Source organism: Periplaneta americana, chromosome 14, assembly GCF_040183065.1.
Source record: "Periplaneta americana isolate PAMFEO1 chromosome 14, P.americana_PAMFEO1_priV1, whole genome shotgun sequence".
NCBI lineage: Eukaryota > Metazoa > Arthropoda > Insecta > Blattodea > Blattidae > Periplaneta > Periplaneta americana.
Window position 1 is genome coordinate 143,776,759 of NC_091130.1, and position 16,074 is coordinate 143,792,832.

General features: G+C 35.8%; 1 protein-coding gene across 1 annotated transcript; it reads right to left on the minus strand.

The window, feature by feature from the left end:
• Positions 1 to 6,313: 6,313 nt before the first annotated feature.
• On the minus strand, positions 6,314 to 15,329 carry LOC138713792 (uncharacterized). Its single transcript, XM_069846217.1, has 3 exons — positions 15,196 to 15,329; positions 8,926 to 9,187; positions 6,314 to 6,832 (listed from the first exon to the last, which is right to left on the minus strand). Exons 1-3 carry the CDS (start codon positions 15,244 to 15,246, stop codon positions 6,462 to 6,464), a joined length of 684 nt encoding a protein of 227 aa, XP_069702318.1. The 5' UTR covers positions 15,247 to 15,329; the 3' UTR covers positions 6,314 to 6,461.
• Between the last annotated feature and the right edge of the window lie 745 nt (positions 15,330 to 16,074).

Here is a 16,074-nt window from a genome sequence, read left to right on the forward strand (position 1 = left end):
TCATTCCCGTTGTTCTCGTTATCTTCCTCCATTCTTTTTCTATAGACTTGTTCTTTTTGTATTCTCCTTGTATTCTTTTTCTTCTCCTTGTATTTTATTTTCCTTCTCCATACCTCTTGTTTTCCTTGTATTCACTTTATTCTCCTTGTATTCTATTTGTCTCCTCCATGTTCTCCTCATATTCTCCTTCTTTTCCTTGTATTCACTCCATTCTCCTTGTATTCTATTTGTCTCCTCCATGTTCTCCTTATATTCTTCTTCTTCTCCTTGTATTCACTCCATTCTCCTTGTATTCTATTTGTCTCCTCCATGTTCTCCTTATATTCTCCTTGTTTTCCTTGTATTCATTCCATTCTCCTTGTATTCTATTTGTCTCCTCCATGTTCTCCTTATATTCTCCTTGTTTTCCTTGTATTCATTCCATTCTCCTTGTATTCTATTTGTCTCCTCCATGTTCTCCTTATATTCTCCTTGTTTTCCTTGTATTCACTCCATTCTCCTTGTATTCTATTTGTCTCCTCCATGTTCTCCTTATATTCTCCTTGTTTTCCTTGTATTCACTTTATTCTCCTTGTATTCTATTTGTCTCCTCCATGTTCTCCTTATATTCTCCTTGTTTTCCTTGTATTCACTTTATTATCCTTGTATTCTATTTGTCTCCTCCATGTTCTCCTTATATTCTCCTTGTTTTCCTTGTATTCACTTTATTCTCCTTGTATTCTATTTGTCTCCTCCATGTTCTCCTTATATTCTCCTTGTTTTCCTTGTATTCACTTTATTATCCTTGTATTCTATTTGTCTCCTCCATGTTCTCCTTATATTCTCCTTGTTTTCCTTGTATTCACTTTATTATCCTTGTATTCTATTTGTCTCCTCCATGTTCTCCTTATATTCTCCTTGTTTTCCTTGTATTCACTCTATTCTCCTTGTATTCTATTTGTCTCCTCCATGTTCTCCTTATATTCTCCTTGTTTTTCTTGTATTCACTTTATTCTCCTTGTATTCTATTTGTCTCCTCCATGTTCTCCTCATATTCTCCTTCTTTTCCTTGTATTCACTCCATTCTCCTTGTATTCTATTTGTCTCCTCCATGTTCTCCTTATATTCTCCTTGTTTTCCTTGTATTCACTTTATTATCCTTGTATTCTATTTGTCTCCTCCATGTTCTCCTTATATTCTCCTTGTTTTCCTTGTATTCACTTTATTATCCTTGTATTCTATTTGTCTCCTCCATGTTCTCCTTATATTCTCCTTGTTTTCCTTGTATTCACTTTATTATCCTTGTATTCTATTTGTCTCCTCCATGTTCTCCTTATATTCTCCTTGTTTTCCTTGTATTCACTCTATTCTCCTTGTATTCTATTTGTCTCCTCCATGTTCTCCTTATATTCTCCTTGTTTTTCTTGTATTCACTTTATTCTCCTTGTATTCTATTTGTCTCCTCCATGTTCTCCTTATATTCTTCTTCTTCTCCTTGTATTCACTTTATTCTCCTTGTATTCTATTTGTCTCCTCCATGTTCTCCTTATATTCTCCTTGTTTTTCTTGTATTCACTTTATTCTCCTTGTATTCTATTTGTCTCCTTCATGTTTTCCATATATTCTCCTTGTTTTTCTTGTATTCACTTTATTCTCCTTGTATTCTATTTGTCTCCTCCATGTTCTCCTTATATTCTCCTTGTTTTTCTTGTATTCACTTTATTCTCCTTGTATTCTATTTGTCTCCTTCATGTTTTCCATATATTCTCCTTGTTTTTCTTGTATTCACTTTATTCTCCTTGTATTCTATTTGTCTCCTTCATGTTTTCCATATATTCTCCTTGTTTTTCTTGTATTCACTTTATTCTCCTTGTATTCTATTTGTCTTCTCCATGTTCTCCTTATATTCTCCTTGTTTTCCTTGTATTCACATTGTTCTCCTTGTATTCCATTTGTCTTCTCTATATTCTCCTTGTAGTTCCCTTGTTTTCCTTATATTACCTTTACTCTCTATTTAGTCCCCTTGTTCTCCTAGTATTATCGTTGTTCTCCTTGTATTCCCTTTTTTCTCCTTGTATTCCATTTGTCTTCTCCATGTTCTTCTTGCATTCCTCTTGTTCTCCTTGTATTCCTCTTGTTCTCCTTGTATTCACCATGTTCTCCTTGTATTTTATTCGTCTTCTCAATGTTCTCCTCGTTTTCCTTCTATTCCCCTTGTTCTCCTTGTACTCCCTTTATTCTCATTGTATTCTATTTGTATTTCTCTGGTTCCCTTTTATTCCCCTTGGTCTACTTGCATTCCTTTATTCTCCTTGTATTTTATTAATCTTCTCCATGTTCTCCTTGTATTTCCCTTGCTCTCCTTTTATTCCCTTTATTCTCAATGTCTTCTCCCTGAATATTCGTTGTTCTCCTTGTTTTTGGACCCTCCTTGTTATCATCGTATACCCATTGCTCTGTTTGTCTTCACATTTTTCTCTTTGTATTTCTCTTCTTCTCTTTGTATTTCCTTGGTCCCCTTGTATTCCTCTTGTTCTCCTTATATTCACCCTTGTTCTCCTTGAATTCCCCTGTTCCCTTTTTATTTCAAACATTCACTGTTGATTAAAAATTACATGGAAAGTGCAAATGAAACTGCAAAGAATTTCGCGCATAAAGATGTAATTCAAGTAAACATATCGACAGGTTCACAGCTTGACTATGCAGAATACTGTTAGGCTAAGCTACGTATGGATGCGATCGCCTATCGACAGGTGTAGGCCTACAGCTTTACTTTGCTGCATATCTTTACGTAAAACTACGTGTGGAAAGTGCGAGACATTAAACAAGGAAAACAAAGGGAATACAACGAAAAAAAAGAGAGTACAAAGAGAAGGGGAATACAAGGAGAACAAGAGAAATACAAGGAGAACAAGGGGAAGACAAGGAGAAGAATAATAACAGAAGAACATTGGGAATACAAGGAGAACAAACGGAATACAAGTTAAATATAGGGAATAGATGGAGGACATAGTGTCAATAAGGAGAACAATAGAAATGCAAGGAGAACAAGGGGAAGACAAGGTGAAGAATCATAATACGAGAACATTGAGAATACAAGGAGAACAAGGGGAATACAAGTTAAATATAGGGAATAGATGGAGGACATAGTGTCAATAAGGAGAACAATAGAAATGCAAGGAGAACAAGGGGAAGACAAGGTGAAGAATCATAATACGAGAACATTGAGAATACAAGGAGAACAAGGGGAATACAAGTTAAATATAGGGAATAGATGGAGGACATAGTGTCAATAAGGAGAACAATAGAAATGCAAGGAGAACAAGGGGAAGACGAGGAGAAGAATCATAATACGAGAACATTGAGAATACAAGGAGAACAAGGGGAATACAAGGTGAATATGGGGAATACGAGAACACTGGGAATACAAGGAGAACAAGGGGAATGCAAGGTGAATATGGGGAATACGAGAACACTGGGAATACAAGGAGAACAAGGGGAATACAAGGCGAATATGGGGAATAGATGGAGGACATAGCGAGAATAAAGGTTACAAGAGAAATACAAGGAGAACAAGGGGAAGACGAGGAGAAGAATTATAATACGAGAACATTGGGAATACAAGGAGAAGAAGGGGAATACAAGGTGAATATAGAGAATAGATGGAGGACATAGTGTCAATAAGGAGAAAAATAGAAATACAAGGAGAACAAGGGGAAGACAAGGAGAAGAATCATAATACGAGAACATTGGGAATACAAGGAGAACAAGGGGAAGACAAGGAGAAGAATCATAATACGAGAACATTGGGAATACAAGGAGAACAAGGGGAAGACAAGGAGAAGAATCATAATACGAGAACATTGGGAATACAAGGAGAACAAGGGGAATACAAGTTATATATAGGGAATAGATGGAGGACATAGTGTCAATAAGGAGAACAATAGAAATGCAAGGAGAACAGGGGGAAGACAAGGAGAAGAATCATAATACGAGAAAATTGAGAATACAAGGAGAACAAGGGGAATACAAGTTAAATATAGGGAATAGATGGAGGACATAGTGTCAATAAGGAGAACAATAGAAATGCAAGGAGAACAGGGGGAAGACAAGGAGAAGAATCATAATACGAGAACATTGAGAATACAAGGAGAACAAGGGGAATACAAGTTAAATATAGGGAATAGATGGAGGACGTAGTGTCAATAAGGAGAACAAGAGGAATGGATGTAGAGAAAAGGAAAGACAAGGAGAATAATGGGAATACATGCAGAACGAGGATTTCTAGTTAGAATTAGGAAGTAGTTCTACGCCGAAAGCTGGACAAGTTCATTCTTATGTGTGCGCGAGTGATAACCAGGCTTCGAGACTTCGGACCCAATAGACCAGTTCAGTGGGAAATCCGCATAACGGCGTACTGAGTAGAGTGGTAAAGCGTACAGTGGGTGGGGGTACTGTAGAATGAATACCAACAAATAAGAAAAGAAAAACGCTCTGGATTTGAAGGTTCTGGCGAATAATTTGGTTTTCAGAGCAAGAGATGCCGGAAGCCCTCAAATTAATTTAGAAAATGATGCAGAGAATTAATGAGACATCAAGTACACCGGTTACTGAACGTGTAAAACAGAAGTGGAAATCAATTTTATGTAAAAATAACGGATATGGAACATTGTGTAACATAAACAGCAAATTAGTGGACATAGAGTCACCCGAGAATAAAGGACTGTCTCTTAGAGACTGCAATGATGTTAGGTTTTTTCGTTTTGCTCCTATCACGTCATGCGACGAAGAGCGCAGCTTTCCACAGTACAAACTGTGTTTGGCAAATAACCGAAAAAGATTTACGTTTGAGACACTGAAAATGTATCTTGTAATACATTGCAATTCGGTACTGTAACTGCACATCCTAAAGACGACTAATAGGATAAGTGAAAAAATTAAAATTGCTACATGCTTATTTCCACTATTAACAGTGTGTATAATTAAACACAAATGCTTATAAAAGAGACGAGAATAAATGCTTTTCACATTCTTTTGACATTGTCATTGTGTAATGCATATTTACTTTCAGAATGTACATATGTGTGTGTTTCCCCACACTACCGTACTTTACTCTAAATAGTAAAAAACAGCTTGTTACGAAATCTAACAGTAAGCCTCGGAACTATAAAAATTGGAGATTTATCCTTCGAAGAGGTGGAAAAATTCAAATATCTTGGAGCAACAGTAACAAATATAAGTGACACTCGGGAGGAAATTAAACTCAGAAGAAATATGGGAAATGCGTGTTATTATTCGGTTGAGAAGCTTTTGTCATCTACTCTTCTGTCAAAAAATCTGAAAGTTAGAATTTATAAAACAGTTATATTACAGGTTGTTCTGTATGGTTGTGAAACTTGGATTCTCACTTTGAGAGAGGAACAGAGATTAAGAGTGTTTGAGAATAAGTTTCTTAGGAGAATATTTGGGGCTAAGAGGGATGAAGTTACAGGAGAATGGAGAAAGTTACACAACACAGAACTGCACGCATTGTATTCTTCACCTGACATAATTAAGAACATAAAATCCAGACGTTTGAGATGGGCAGGACATGTAGCACGTATGGGCGAATCCAGAAATGCATATAGTGTGTTAGTTGGGAGGGCGGAGGGAAAAAGACCTTTGGGGAGGCCGAGACGTAGGTGGGAAGTTAATATTAAAATGGATTTGAGGGAGGTGGGATATGATGGTAGAGACTGGAACTGCACGCATTGTATTCTTCACCTGACATAATTAAGAACATAAAATCCAGACGTTTGAGATGGGCAGGACATGTAACACGTATGGGCGAATCCAGAACTGCATATAGTGTGTTAGTTGGGAGGGCGGAGGGAAAAAGACCTTTGGGGAGGCCGAGACGTAGGTGGGAAGATAATATTAAAATGGATTTGAGGGAGGTGGGATATGATGGTAGAGACTGGATTAATCTTGCTCAGGATAGGGACCAATGGCGGTCTTATGTGAGGGCGGCAATGAACCTCCGGGTTCCTTAAAAGCCAGTAAGTAAGTAAGTAAGTAAGTAAGTAAGTAAGTAAGTAAGTAAGTAAGTAAGTAAGTAAGTAAGTAAGTAAGTAAGTAAGTAAGCAACGTTGTTACCTCAACACATCTCTATCTACCTGCAGCGAGTCAACAATCTATAGTGCATGTACAGTAAACTTATTGTATCGGGTCCAAAGTCTCGAAGCCTAGTGATAACATATGATCAAGTACAAAACATTATTCATCAATCGGTAATTCATAGATTTGATCAAGTACTTCTGGGGACATTACAAACAAAAATTAAGCATACAAATAGTTTAGATTTATGAAGCTTTATTTCTATACCATTACAATGTTAGAACAACATAATAGCTACAGTTACAGAGATTCAAATTATCCTTCATTTCGAGCTCCACTTCATGAACGCAAGACGTCTTGGATTTCATCAGGCAGGAAGAGGAATCTTAAGCCCCGATGGCGTTCTTAATGCATTCCGCCTCGGTCTGAAGAATTGCCTGGCCTTGAGTTTTAACTGACTGGACTATCTGTGGGACAGTAGTTTTGAGGTCGTTGACAATTGTGTTCAAGAGGTCTAATCCTTGCTGCACTTCACCTGGAACTGCTGACATTATTTCTGTGAACTTTGCGGTCGAGGAGGCGATGAGAGCGGCCGTGCAGCTTATCTGTCCCAATCCACCTTGGGCTTGGCAGGCCTGCAATCCACTCGACAAGTCGGCTTGCAGACTCTTGAGAGAATTGATGGTGCCGTTGACTTTTCCAATCCAAGGCAGAGCTTTCAGTCCTTCTCTCAAAGCAAAACCTTTGATCTGACTCTCTGTAAGCAAAACAGCAGCAAATCAATCAGTCAATCAATCAATCAATCAATCAATCAATCAATCAATCAATCAATCAATCAATCAATCAATCAATCAATCAGTCCAGACGCTCGAGAGAATTGATGGTGTCGTTGACTTTTCCAATCCAAGGCAGAGCTTTCAGTCCTTCTGTCAAAGCAAAACCTTTGATCTGACTCTCTAAACAAACAGCCGCCAATCAATCCAATCAATCGATCTATCAATCAATCAATCCAGACGCTCGAGAGAATTGATGGTGTCGTTGACTTTTCCAATCCAAGGCAGAGCTTTCAGTTCAGTCCTCTCAAAGCAAAACCTTGGATCTGACTCTCTGTAAACAAAACAGCAGCAAATCAATCAATCAATCAATCAATCCAGACTCTCGAGAAAATTGATGGTGCCGTTGACTTTTCCAATTCAAGGCAGAGCTTTCAGTCCTTCTCTCAAAGCAAAACCTTTGATCTGACTCGTGCAAACAAAACAGCAGCAAATCAATCAATCAATCAATCAATGAATCAATCAATCAATCCAGACTCTCGAGAGAATTGATGATGTTGTCAAAGCAAAACCTTTGATCTGACTCTCTGTAAACAAAACAGCAGCAAATCAATCAATCAGTCCAGACGCTCGAGAGAATTGATGGAGCCGTTGACTTTTCCAATCCAAGACAAAGCTTTCAGTCCTCTCAAAGCAAAACCTTGAATCTGACTCTCTGTAAACAAAACAGCAGCAAATCAGTCAGTCAGTCAGTCAGTCAGTCAGTCAGTCAGTCAGTCAGTCAGTCAGTCAGCATCTCGGAGCACAATATCACATCACACATCGGACAGTTTTTGGGCCCATGTTCGGTACCCGTGGTACCAGCAACTTTAAATCAACTTAAACGATTTAACATTTCTGATGCAACGATTGATGCCATAGGATCTCGTGTGTTAAAATCATTCTTAGCTATAATTAGTAATCATTTGTACCCAAGAAACTTTTATTGTAAATGATTTCCTATGTCTTCTTATCATTTATCTTAATGTTTTTTTCAAATGGTCACATATTCCTAATATTGTAGTTGTAATCCCCTAGTAGAGGGGAAGAGAAGGCCTGATGGCCTTATCTATACCAGGTTAAATAAATAAATAAGTAAGTAAGTAAATAAGTAAATAGATAAATAAATAAATAAATAAATAAATAAATAAATAAATAAATAAATAAATAAATAAGTAAATAATTGTTTTTAATCATTGTTCATTGTAAATTGATTAGTAGGCCGATATATCGAACCCTTATTTAGGGCGGCTTTTGTTTTATATTATATATACTGGGTGTTCATTTCAAAATGTGTCATGACGTCACTGTTGGTGAGTCAGCGATTTGAAGCGAGTTTCAGCTTTTATGTCAGAGAAGTTGCCTATTAATCAAGGCGTTCAATCTGAACTTAAGAACGTGTACGGTATAACTTGAACGTCGTAGCAACAGATGGCGGTCTGTACGGTCTGTGTGCTACCATAACCTCTTTCGAACTGTGTTTTGCGCGGGCAAGTCGTACCCAGGGTATTTGTTATCATCGGTTGCGTACGGCAACATTCCACAACACAAATCAAATGCTCCGTGTCCATGTTGACCGTCGAAGTTAATGTCAACAAATACTGTACGTAAGTAATCGTCTTAACACTCTCCCCATATCCCGACAGTAAAAAAAAAAATTCACCTCAGTACGTGTTTCCAAACAGTTCACATTCCTGCCACTGCAGGTGTTACAGTACGTATCGGTAAGTACTCTTCAGAATGAACGCCGTACTTGGTAGGCAACTTCTCTTGCATACAGGTAATACGCCTTTGCGGAGATGTAGGAAGATTGAATTCTCTAGGTTCATCGGCTAGCCACATGACGACATAAAGCGAGCCATGACACACTTTGAACTGAACACCCAGTATAATCAATGAAATTTTAATTTTCCTACCAATTTTTTTTGAATTGTTCTATTAAAATTATAGCATATTAACCTGTTATATCATATAGAATACATTGCCAATTTAAGGGTTGAAGATCACAAATAAAATATTATTTTATATTTCTACTTACTCACGCTCTCGACGACTTTATCAAGGCTGTCTTTGGCCGCCTGAGCGCACGCTTTCACTCCTTCGCTGGCGTCCTGAATGTCTTGGACTTGCTGGTCGATAGCAGCTTCTATCTCCGACTTTATTTCATCCACCTCTGCCTCACCCTCTGTTATAGCATTCTGCACAGCTTGGTCGATTTGACTTGATATGTCTTGCAACTTTGTCTCTAAGTCAGCGATATCGTTTCCAATTTGTGTTAAGAGATCGTCAGCCGCGGAAATCTGAAAGAAGAGTGGAATAATATAATGTGTGTAAAAGGGCTCCAACACACAAGATCCTGATTAATAATTTTCGGTAAGCAGTAATTCGCTTTTCCGGTTTCCAAACGTCTTGTACATCCCGATATTATTTCTTGCCCGGGGAGATTAACACTACACTGTACTGCAGATACTTCAATGCTAAATTTGGTTATTTCATGACCCATTATCTCGGAAACTACTGAGGATTTGACACTAAAATTTATACAGGACGAAAATAAAAAGTTTCTAATCAAACCGACTCTGACTTATGAAGAACTACAGGTTATAAAAACGATTGCTTGTCTATGCGGATGACGTGAATATGTTAGGAGAAAATCCACAAACGATTAGGGAAAACATGGGAATTTTACTGGAAGCAAGTAAAGAGATAGGTTTGGAAGTAAATCCCGAAAAGACAAAGTATATGATTATGTCTCGTGACCAGAATATTGTACGAAATAGAAATATAAAAATAGGAAATTTATCTTTTGAAGAGGTGGAGAAGTTCAAATATCTTGGAGCAGCAGTAACAAATATAAATGATACTCGGGAGGAAACTAAACACAAAATAAATATGGGAAATGCGTGTTATTATTCGGTTGAGAAGCTTTTATCATCCAGTCTGCTGTCAAAAAATCTAAAAGTTAGAATTTATAAAACAGTTATATTACCGGTTGTTCTTTATGGTTGTGAAACTTGGACTCTCACTTTGAGAGAGGAACATAGGTTAAGGGTGTTTGAGAATAAGGTGTTTAGGAAAATATTTGGGGCTAAGAAGGATGAAGTTACAGGAGAATGGAGAAAGTTACACAACACATAACTGCACGCATTATATTCTTCACCTGACATAATTAGGAACATGAAATCCAGACGTTTGAGACGGGCAGGGCATGTAGCACATATGGGCGAATCCAGAAATGCATATAGAGTATTAGTTGGGAGGCCAGAGGGAAAAAGACCTTTAGGGAGGGGGAGACGTAGGAGACGTAATATTAAAATGGATTTGAGGGAGGTGGGATATGATGATAGAGAATGGATTAATCTTGCTCAGGATAGGGACCAATGGCGGGCTTATGTGAGGACGGCAATGAACCTCCGGGTTCTTTAAAAGCCAGTAAGGAAGTAAGTTGATTTTATTTTATTTTTATGCAAATGTTCCATTTATTTTTTTTTCAGTTGCTGTAACTTTATTTATTTATTCTGGTAGAGTTAAGCCTTTTTCCAGGAACTATAAATAATAAAACGATGAAATTTTAAATACATGTTAACAGCAATACAATTAACTGATGTATGTACATTAGTTTGATCAGAAAAAGTATTTTATGTGAAAATAACAAAAAAAATCAACATTATTTAAAAAAATAAAATCTTTTTTTTACAATTTGCATTTCTTGACAATTCTGAGTCAATTTGCTTAGATATCACGTATCTTCACCCTGTAAAAATGTCAGTACGATATTTTCAGACGTTTCTGATATAATGGACCATGTATAGGATATTTAATCTCTCCTTAAAGGGTTAGGTACAGTTTACAGCAGTAAAAATTTTGAAATGTTCAACATTTGTTTTCTCCATTACTGTATCTTGTACAATAATGAAAATTAGTATGTGTAAAACACATTTTTTTCTCCAAAATTCAGTTCACTGTGCAGTGATGAAGCGTTTCCCACATAACTAAAAAAACTATCCAACATTCTGTGATGAAATTTTTGTGTGTATTTATGCATGTCATATCTACAATATGATGCAAGATCACTTCTCTAACTTTGATAGATTGCTGGATAAAAAACAAATTCTTTAAAAAATGGTCAAATATCAGTATTTTCTTCTAACACGAAATAAAAAAAATTATTATTTATTAAGGAATGTACAGCAGTTGAAAGAGCATGATATTGTAAACATGAGTTTCAGCAATAAAATAAAAGTGAGAGAACATGAAAAAGTTCACAAGTTCACAAGTTTATGAGTTATGAGGGAAACGCTTCATCACTGCACAGTAAACTTCAACCATTTTAAATTTTGAAAAAAAAAATCGTAAGAATATTTTTTTCATATAAGAGAAGGATAGTGTTTTACACATACCAATTTTCATTATTGTACAAGATACAGTAATGGAGGAAAATATGTTGAATATTTCCAGCTGTAAGCTGTACCTAACCCCTTAAGTGGACACTATGGTGAAATATTGCTGAAAACATTAAGAAAATCAACATTTTTTTGTTTTTATAATAATAATAATAATAATGATTTATTTAGCCTGGCAGAGTTAAGGCCATACGGCCTTCTCTAACACTCAACCAGGAGTAAAAACTGCGTTATAGAAACACTACAAATTTACAAAGTACACACAAAACTGAATAAGATAATAATAATAAAATGTAAACAACATGTAAGAAGAAATCAGACATAACATATGACATACAGAAAGAAAGAAAAAAGCATAATAAAATGTGAACAGCAGGTCAAAAGTAAATGAGGCCTACAAAGTATAAAAAAATAAGACAATTATTGATAATAATAATAATAATAATAATAATAATAATAATAAATAAGAATAGTAATGATAATAATAATATTAATAATAATAATAAATAAAATAATAATAACAAGCCTAATAGTAATAATAATACTAATAGTAGTAATACAATAGTGCAGTACAAAGCATACAATGAATACAATATTTTTAAGTATACACAGTAAGGAAAATTATGTTTATATATAGCTCAACTTATCACATTATAGATATACCATTATCGGAAAATATGAAAACAAAAATATAAAATTAGTTAAATATCACTAGAACATAAAAATATGTGAATACGTGGAAACATGCAATACAACACTTGTCATAATAGTAAGTTAGTTTGGCAACTCGTCATAATTATATTTGAAACCGTTCAAAATGATATGTGGCCAAACATATTGTGCGTAAGTGAGTTGACAGAAAGTTTTTTTTTTAAATGTTGTTTTCTCGACTTTAAAATTTTAAGCAGTTTATTTAAAGAAGCCTCTTGCACAACAGTTATTGTCAGATTGGTCTGAAACTTCACATATGTCGATTAAATATTGATAAATATAATTTAGTTAGCATAATTATGAAATATTAATATTAAGTTCCTCCGGAGAATATTCATATTGCACTTAGATTAAAATATGCTGTAATGGTAAATTCATAAAATTTAATAGTATATTAACGGTACAAAGTTCAGAAGTGCTTTTTACAAAATCGAGAAAAAAGTCTGAGAAACGATCAGAGCAGGTTTTTCAATTTCCTAGATTTTGTAATTCACTTCACAAACGTGTATTGTACAGCATTATCGCTCGATCATATTTTTAAAATTGCAAATGCAATATATTTTTCCTTTGAAAATTTAGAGCAATATTGTTCCAAAACCTTCTCAAAACTGCACTGTAATAATAATAATAATAATAATAATAATAATAATAATAATAATAATGATTTATTTTAGCTGGCAGAGTTAAGGGCGTAAGGCCTTCTCTTCCACACAACCAGCAAAAAGTGTATATACATATGCATGAACTTACAAAGAATTCAACAATTTGATTTAGATGAGAGTTACATGTATACAAGAGTTATTTACGAATTAAACAACAAAATACTATGAACTATTAATTAAACACTGAAATAAACTGGGTAGCAGAATTAAACTAAAATACATAGAATGTTAATATATTTCAAATTATATTAGATAATAGAAAGAGATTATTATGAGACAATTTTGAAAATGCAGCACAATCAGGATGATGTCTAAAGAAAAAAAGCAACAGTGTAGTCAGTAATATTTTAAATCAGTATGATTCGAGTGAAATGCTAATAAGGTTATCTTTTAAGCTGTTCTTAAAGGTGTTTGTTGTCTTGCAGCCCCTAATACTTTGTGACAAGGAATTCCATTGACGCGAGGTGGATATTGTAAAAGATGAGGAATAACAAGATGTTCTATGAAGAGGTATATTTAGCGTGCCACTGATAAGTGATCTGGTATTTACGTCGTGGTTAGAGTTTAGATAAGAGAAACGAGACGAAAGGTAATTTGGTGTTGAGGTGTGCAGAATTCGAAAGAGTAAAGACAAAGAGTGTAAAGTTCTGCGTTCTTTAAGTCGGAGCCACGAGAGACTTGCGAAGGACGGTGATATGTGATCATATCGTCGGATGTTGCACACGTATCTGATGCACATATTCTGAGCTCGCTGTAACTAAGTAACAATAAGTGAAGTGTAATGCGTCTATTTCAATACAGTTTTATGTAATGAAGAATGGTTTCCATAGCAACAAGTTTCTGTGTAGGAATTCTAATTTTCAAGAACTGACAACAATAACTGTATATACAGGAAAAAAAAAATACTGTGAGCCTGTATTTCGACTGAACTCAAAATCGAATTAATTTTTATTCCCATGACTACTTTCAAGTTTTTGTGCAAATATGCCCCAAACATTTTGAAAACTTTCGACGCAAGGAGCCTTTTAGTGACATCAGTATAAAAATATTATTTAAAAATATAATTTGAAAACTATTAGTCTTCTTGACACCATATTTTGTACAGACGATGATATCGTTGGCAAGTTTATTATGTAGTTTACTTACTTTTGGCTTTTAAGCAGCTCGGAGGTTCAGTGCCGCCCTCACATAAGCCCGCAATCGGCCACTATCCTGTGCAAGATTAATCCAGTCTCTACCATCATATCCTACCTCCCTCAAATCCATTTTAATATTATCCTCCCATCTACGTCTCGGCCAACCCAAAGGTATTTTTCCCTCTGAATTCCAAACTATCACTCTATATACGTTTCTGGATTCGTCCATACGTGCTACATTCCCTGCCCATCTCAAACTTCTGGATTTAATGTTCCTAATTATGTCAGGTAAAGAATACAATGCGTGCAGTTCTGCGTTGTGTAACTTTCTCCATTCTCCTGTAACTTCATCCCTCTTAGCCCCAAATATTTTCCTAAGCACCTTATTCTTAAACATCGTTAACCTATTTTCCTAGCCACCGGCGTGGCTCAGTCGGTTAAGGCGCTTGCCTGCCGGTCTGAAGTTGCGTTCGGGCGCGGATTCGATCCCCGCTTGGGCTGATTACGTGGTTGGGTTTTTTCCGAGGTTTTCGCCCACCGTAATGTGAATACGAGGTAATCTCTGGCGAATCCTCGGCCTCATCTCGCCAAATATCATCTCGCCAAATATCATCTCGCTATCACCAATCTCATCGACGCTAAATAACCTAGTAGTTGATACAGCGTCGTTAAATAACCAACTAAAAAAAACCTATTTTCCTCTCTCAAAGTGAGAGTCCAAGTTTCACAACCATAAAGAACAACCGGTAATATAACTGTTTTATAAATTCTAACTTTCAGATTTTTTGACAACAGACTAGATGACAAAAGCTTCTCAACCGAATAATAACAGGCATTTCCCATATTTATTCTGCGTTTAATTTCCTCTCGAGTGTTATTTATATTTGTTACTGCTGCTCCAAGATATTTGAATTTTTCCAATTCTTTAAAGGATAAATCTCCAATTTTTATATTTTTATTTCGTACAATATTCTGGTCATGAGACATAATCATATACTTAATCTTTTCGAGATTTACTTCCAAACCTATCTCTTTACTTGCTTCCAGTAAAATTCTCGTGTTTTCCCTAATGGTTTGTGGATTTTCTCCTAACATATTCACGTCATCCGCACAGACAAGCAGCTGATGTAACCCGTTCAATTCCAAACCCTCTCTGTTACCCTGAACTTTCCTAATGGCATATTCTAGAGCAAACTTAAAAAGTAAAGGTGATAGTGCTTTAGCCCGCAGTGAATTGGAAAAGCATCCGACAGAAACTGTTTATGTAGTTTAAATTTTACAAACTTTGGATGAAAATTGTGGGAAGCAAAGTATGACTGCGGTAAAGTGTATTACGAAAAACTTAATGGCAGAAAGAGTAACAAAGCGATTTCAGCAGTGTGTATATTGATGTTACCTGCACAGCGCAGACCGCGAAAACGACGCTGAGTAGAGTCTTGGAGTTCATCGTGAAGGCGCTCTTCAATCAAGGAGTCCAATGCTGGATGTGTTCTGAAACCACTTCTTCATACTTTTATACCTAAATAGCTGAAACAAAGTATTGCGTCAGAGAAACAGCTGTGCAACCAAAACTGGTAAACCACTGAAAATAACCTTCAGGCTGTGTACTTTACAGGAAAACGAATGGTATAGGTACACTTAGATAATTACATGCAGTTCTCTCCATGTTAATAAATCTTTCTTGTATTTGCTACGCGAAATTATGTCAGCAGCTGCTGACTATTACACCAGCCAAAAATAACTGCGTAACTAGCTGGATAGAACTCGGAGGCCACTCTCAGACGTGGGTTGCAATTGAAAGGTTTTTTGAAAAAGAGAAAAACCATAGTCCAAAAAAATGCAAATTTGAGATATTAAGCACATTATGAGCGTATTATAGCGGCCATTTACTGAATTATTTGTTAGGGTAAAAGAACAAAATAAGCTTATGTTATAGGAGTGGAAATTTTCAGTGGTTTTCATAAAACAACCATAGTCCAAATACTTTTTTTTGTGAAAACAGTCGTTGTCCAGTCAGGACAATGGTAACATTCACAAATATCTCATTCATATCACCTTGTGGTCACTGGTTGAGAAGAAACTGACTTCTGAAGTATGTACTGGAAGGAATGGTGAACGGGAGAAGAGTTCGGGGCAGAAGAAGGTATCAGATGATAGATGACATTAAGATATATGGATCATATGAGGGGACAAAGAGGAAGTCAGAAAATAGGAAAAACTGAAAAATTCTGGGTTTGCAGTGAAAAACCTGCCTATGTTGTAGGAGTGGAAATTT

Coding starts and splice junctions, on each gene's coding strand:
- LOC138713792 (XM_069846217.1), bottom strand. CDS start 15,246: ATGAACTCCAAGACTCTACTCAGCGTCGTTTTCGCGGTCTGCGCTGTG. Junction 9,188..15,195: donor TCGCGGTCTGCGCTGTGCAG/GTAACATCAATA, acceptor CTCTTCTTTCAG/ATTTCCGCGGCTGACGATCT. Junction 6,833..8,925: donor TAAAGTCGTCGAGAGCGTGA/GTAAGTAGAAAT, acceptor TTTTGCTTACAG/AGAGTCAGATCAAAGGTTTT.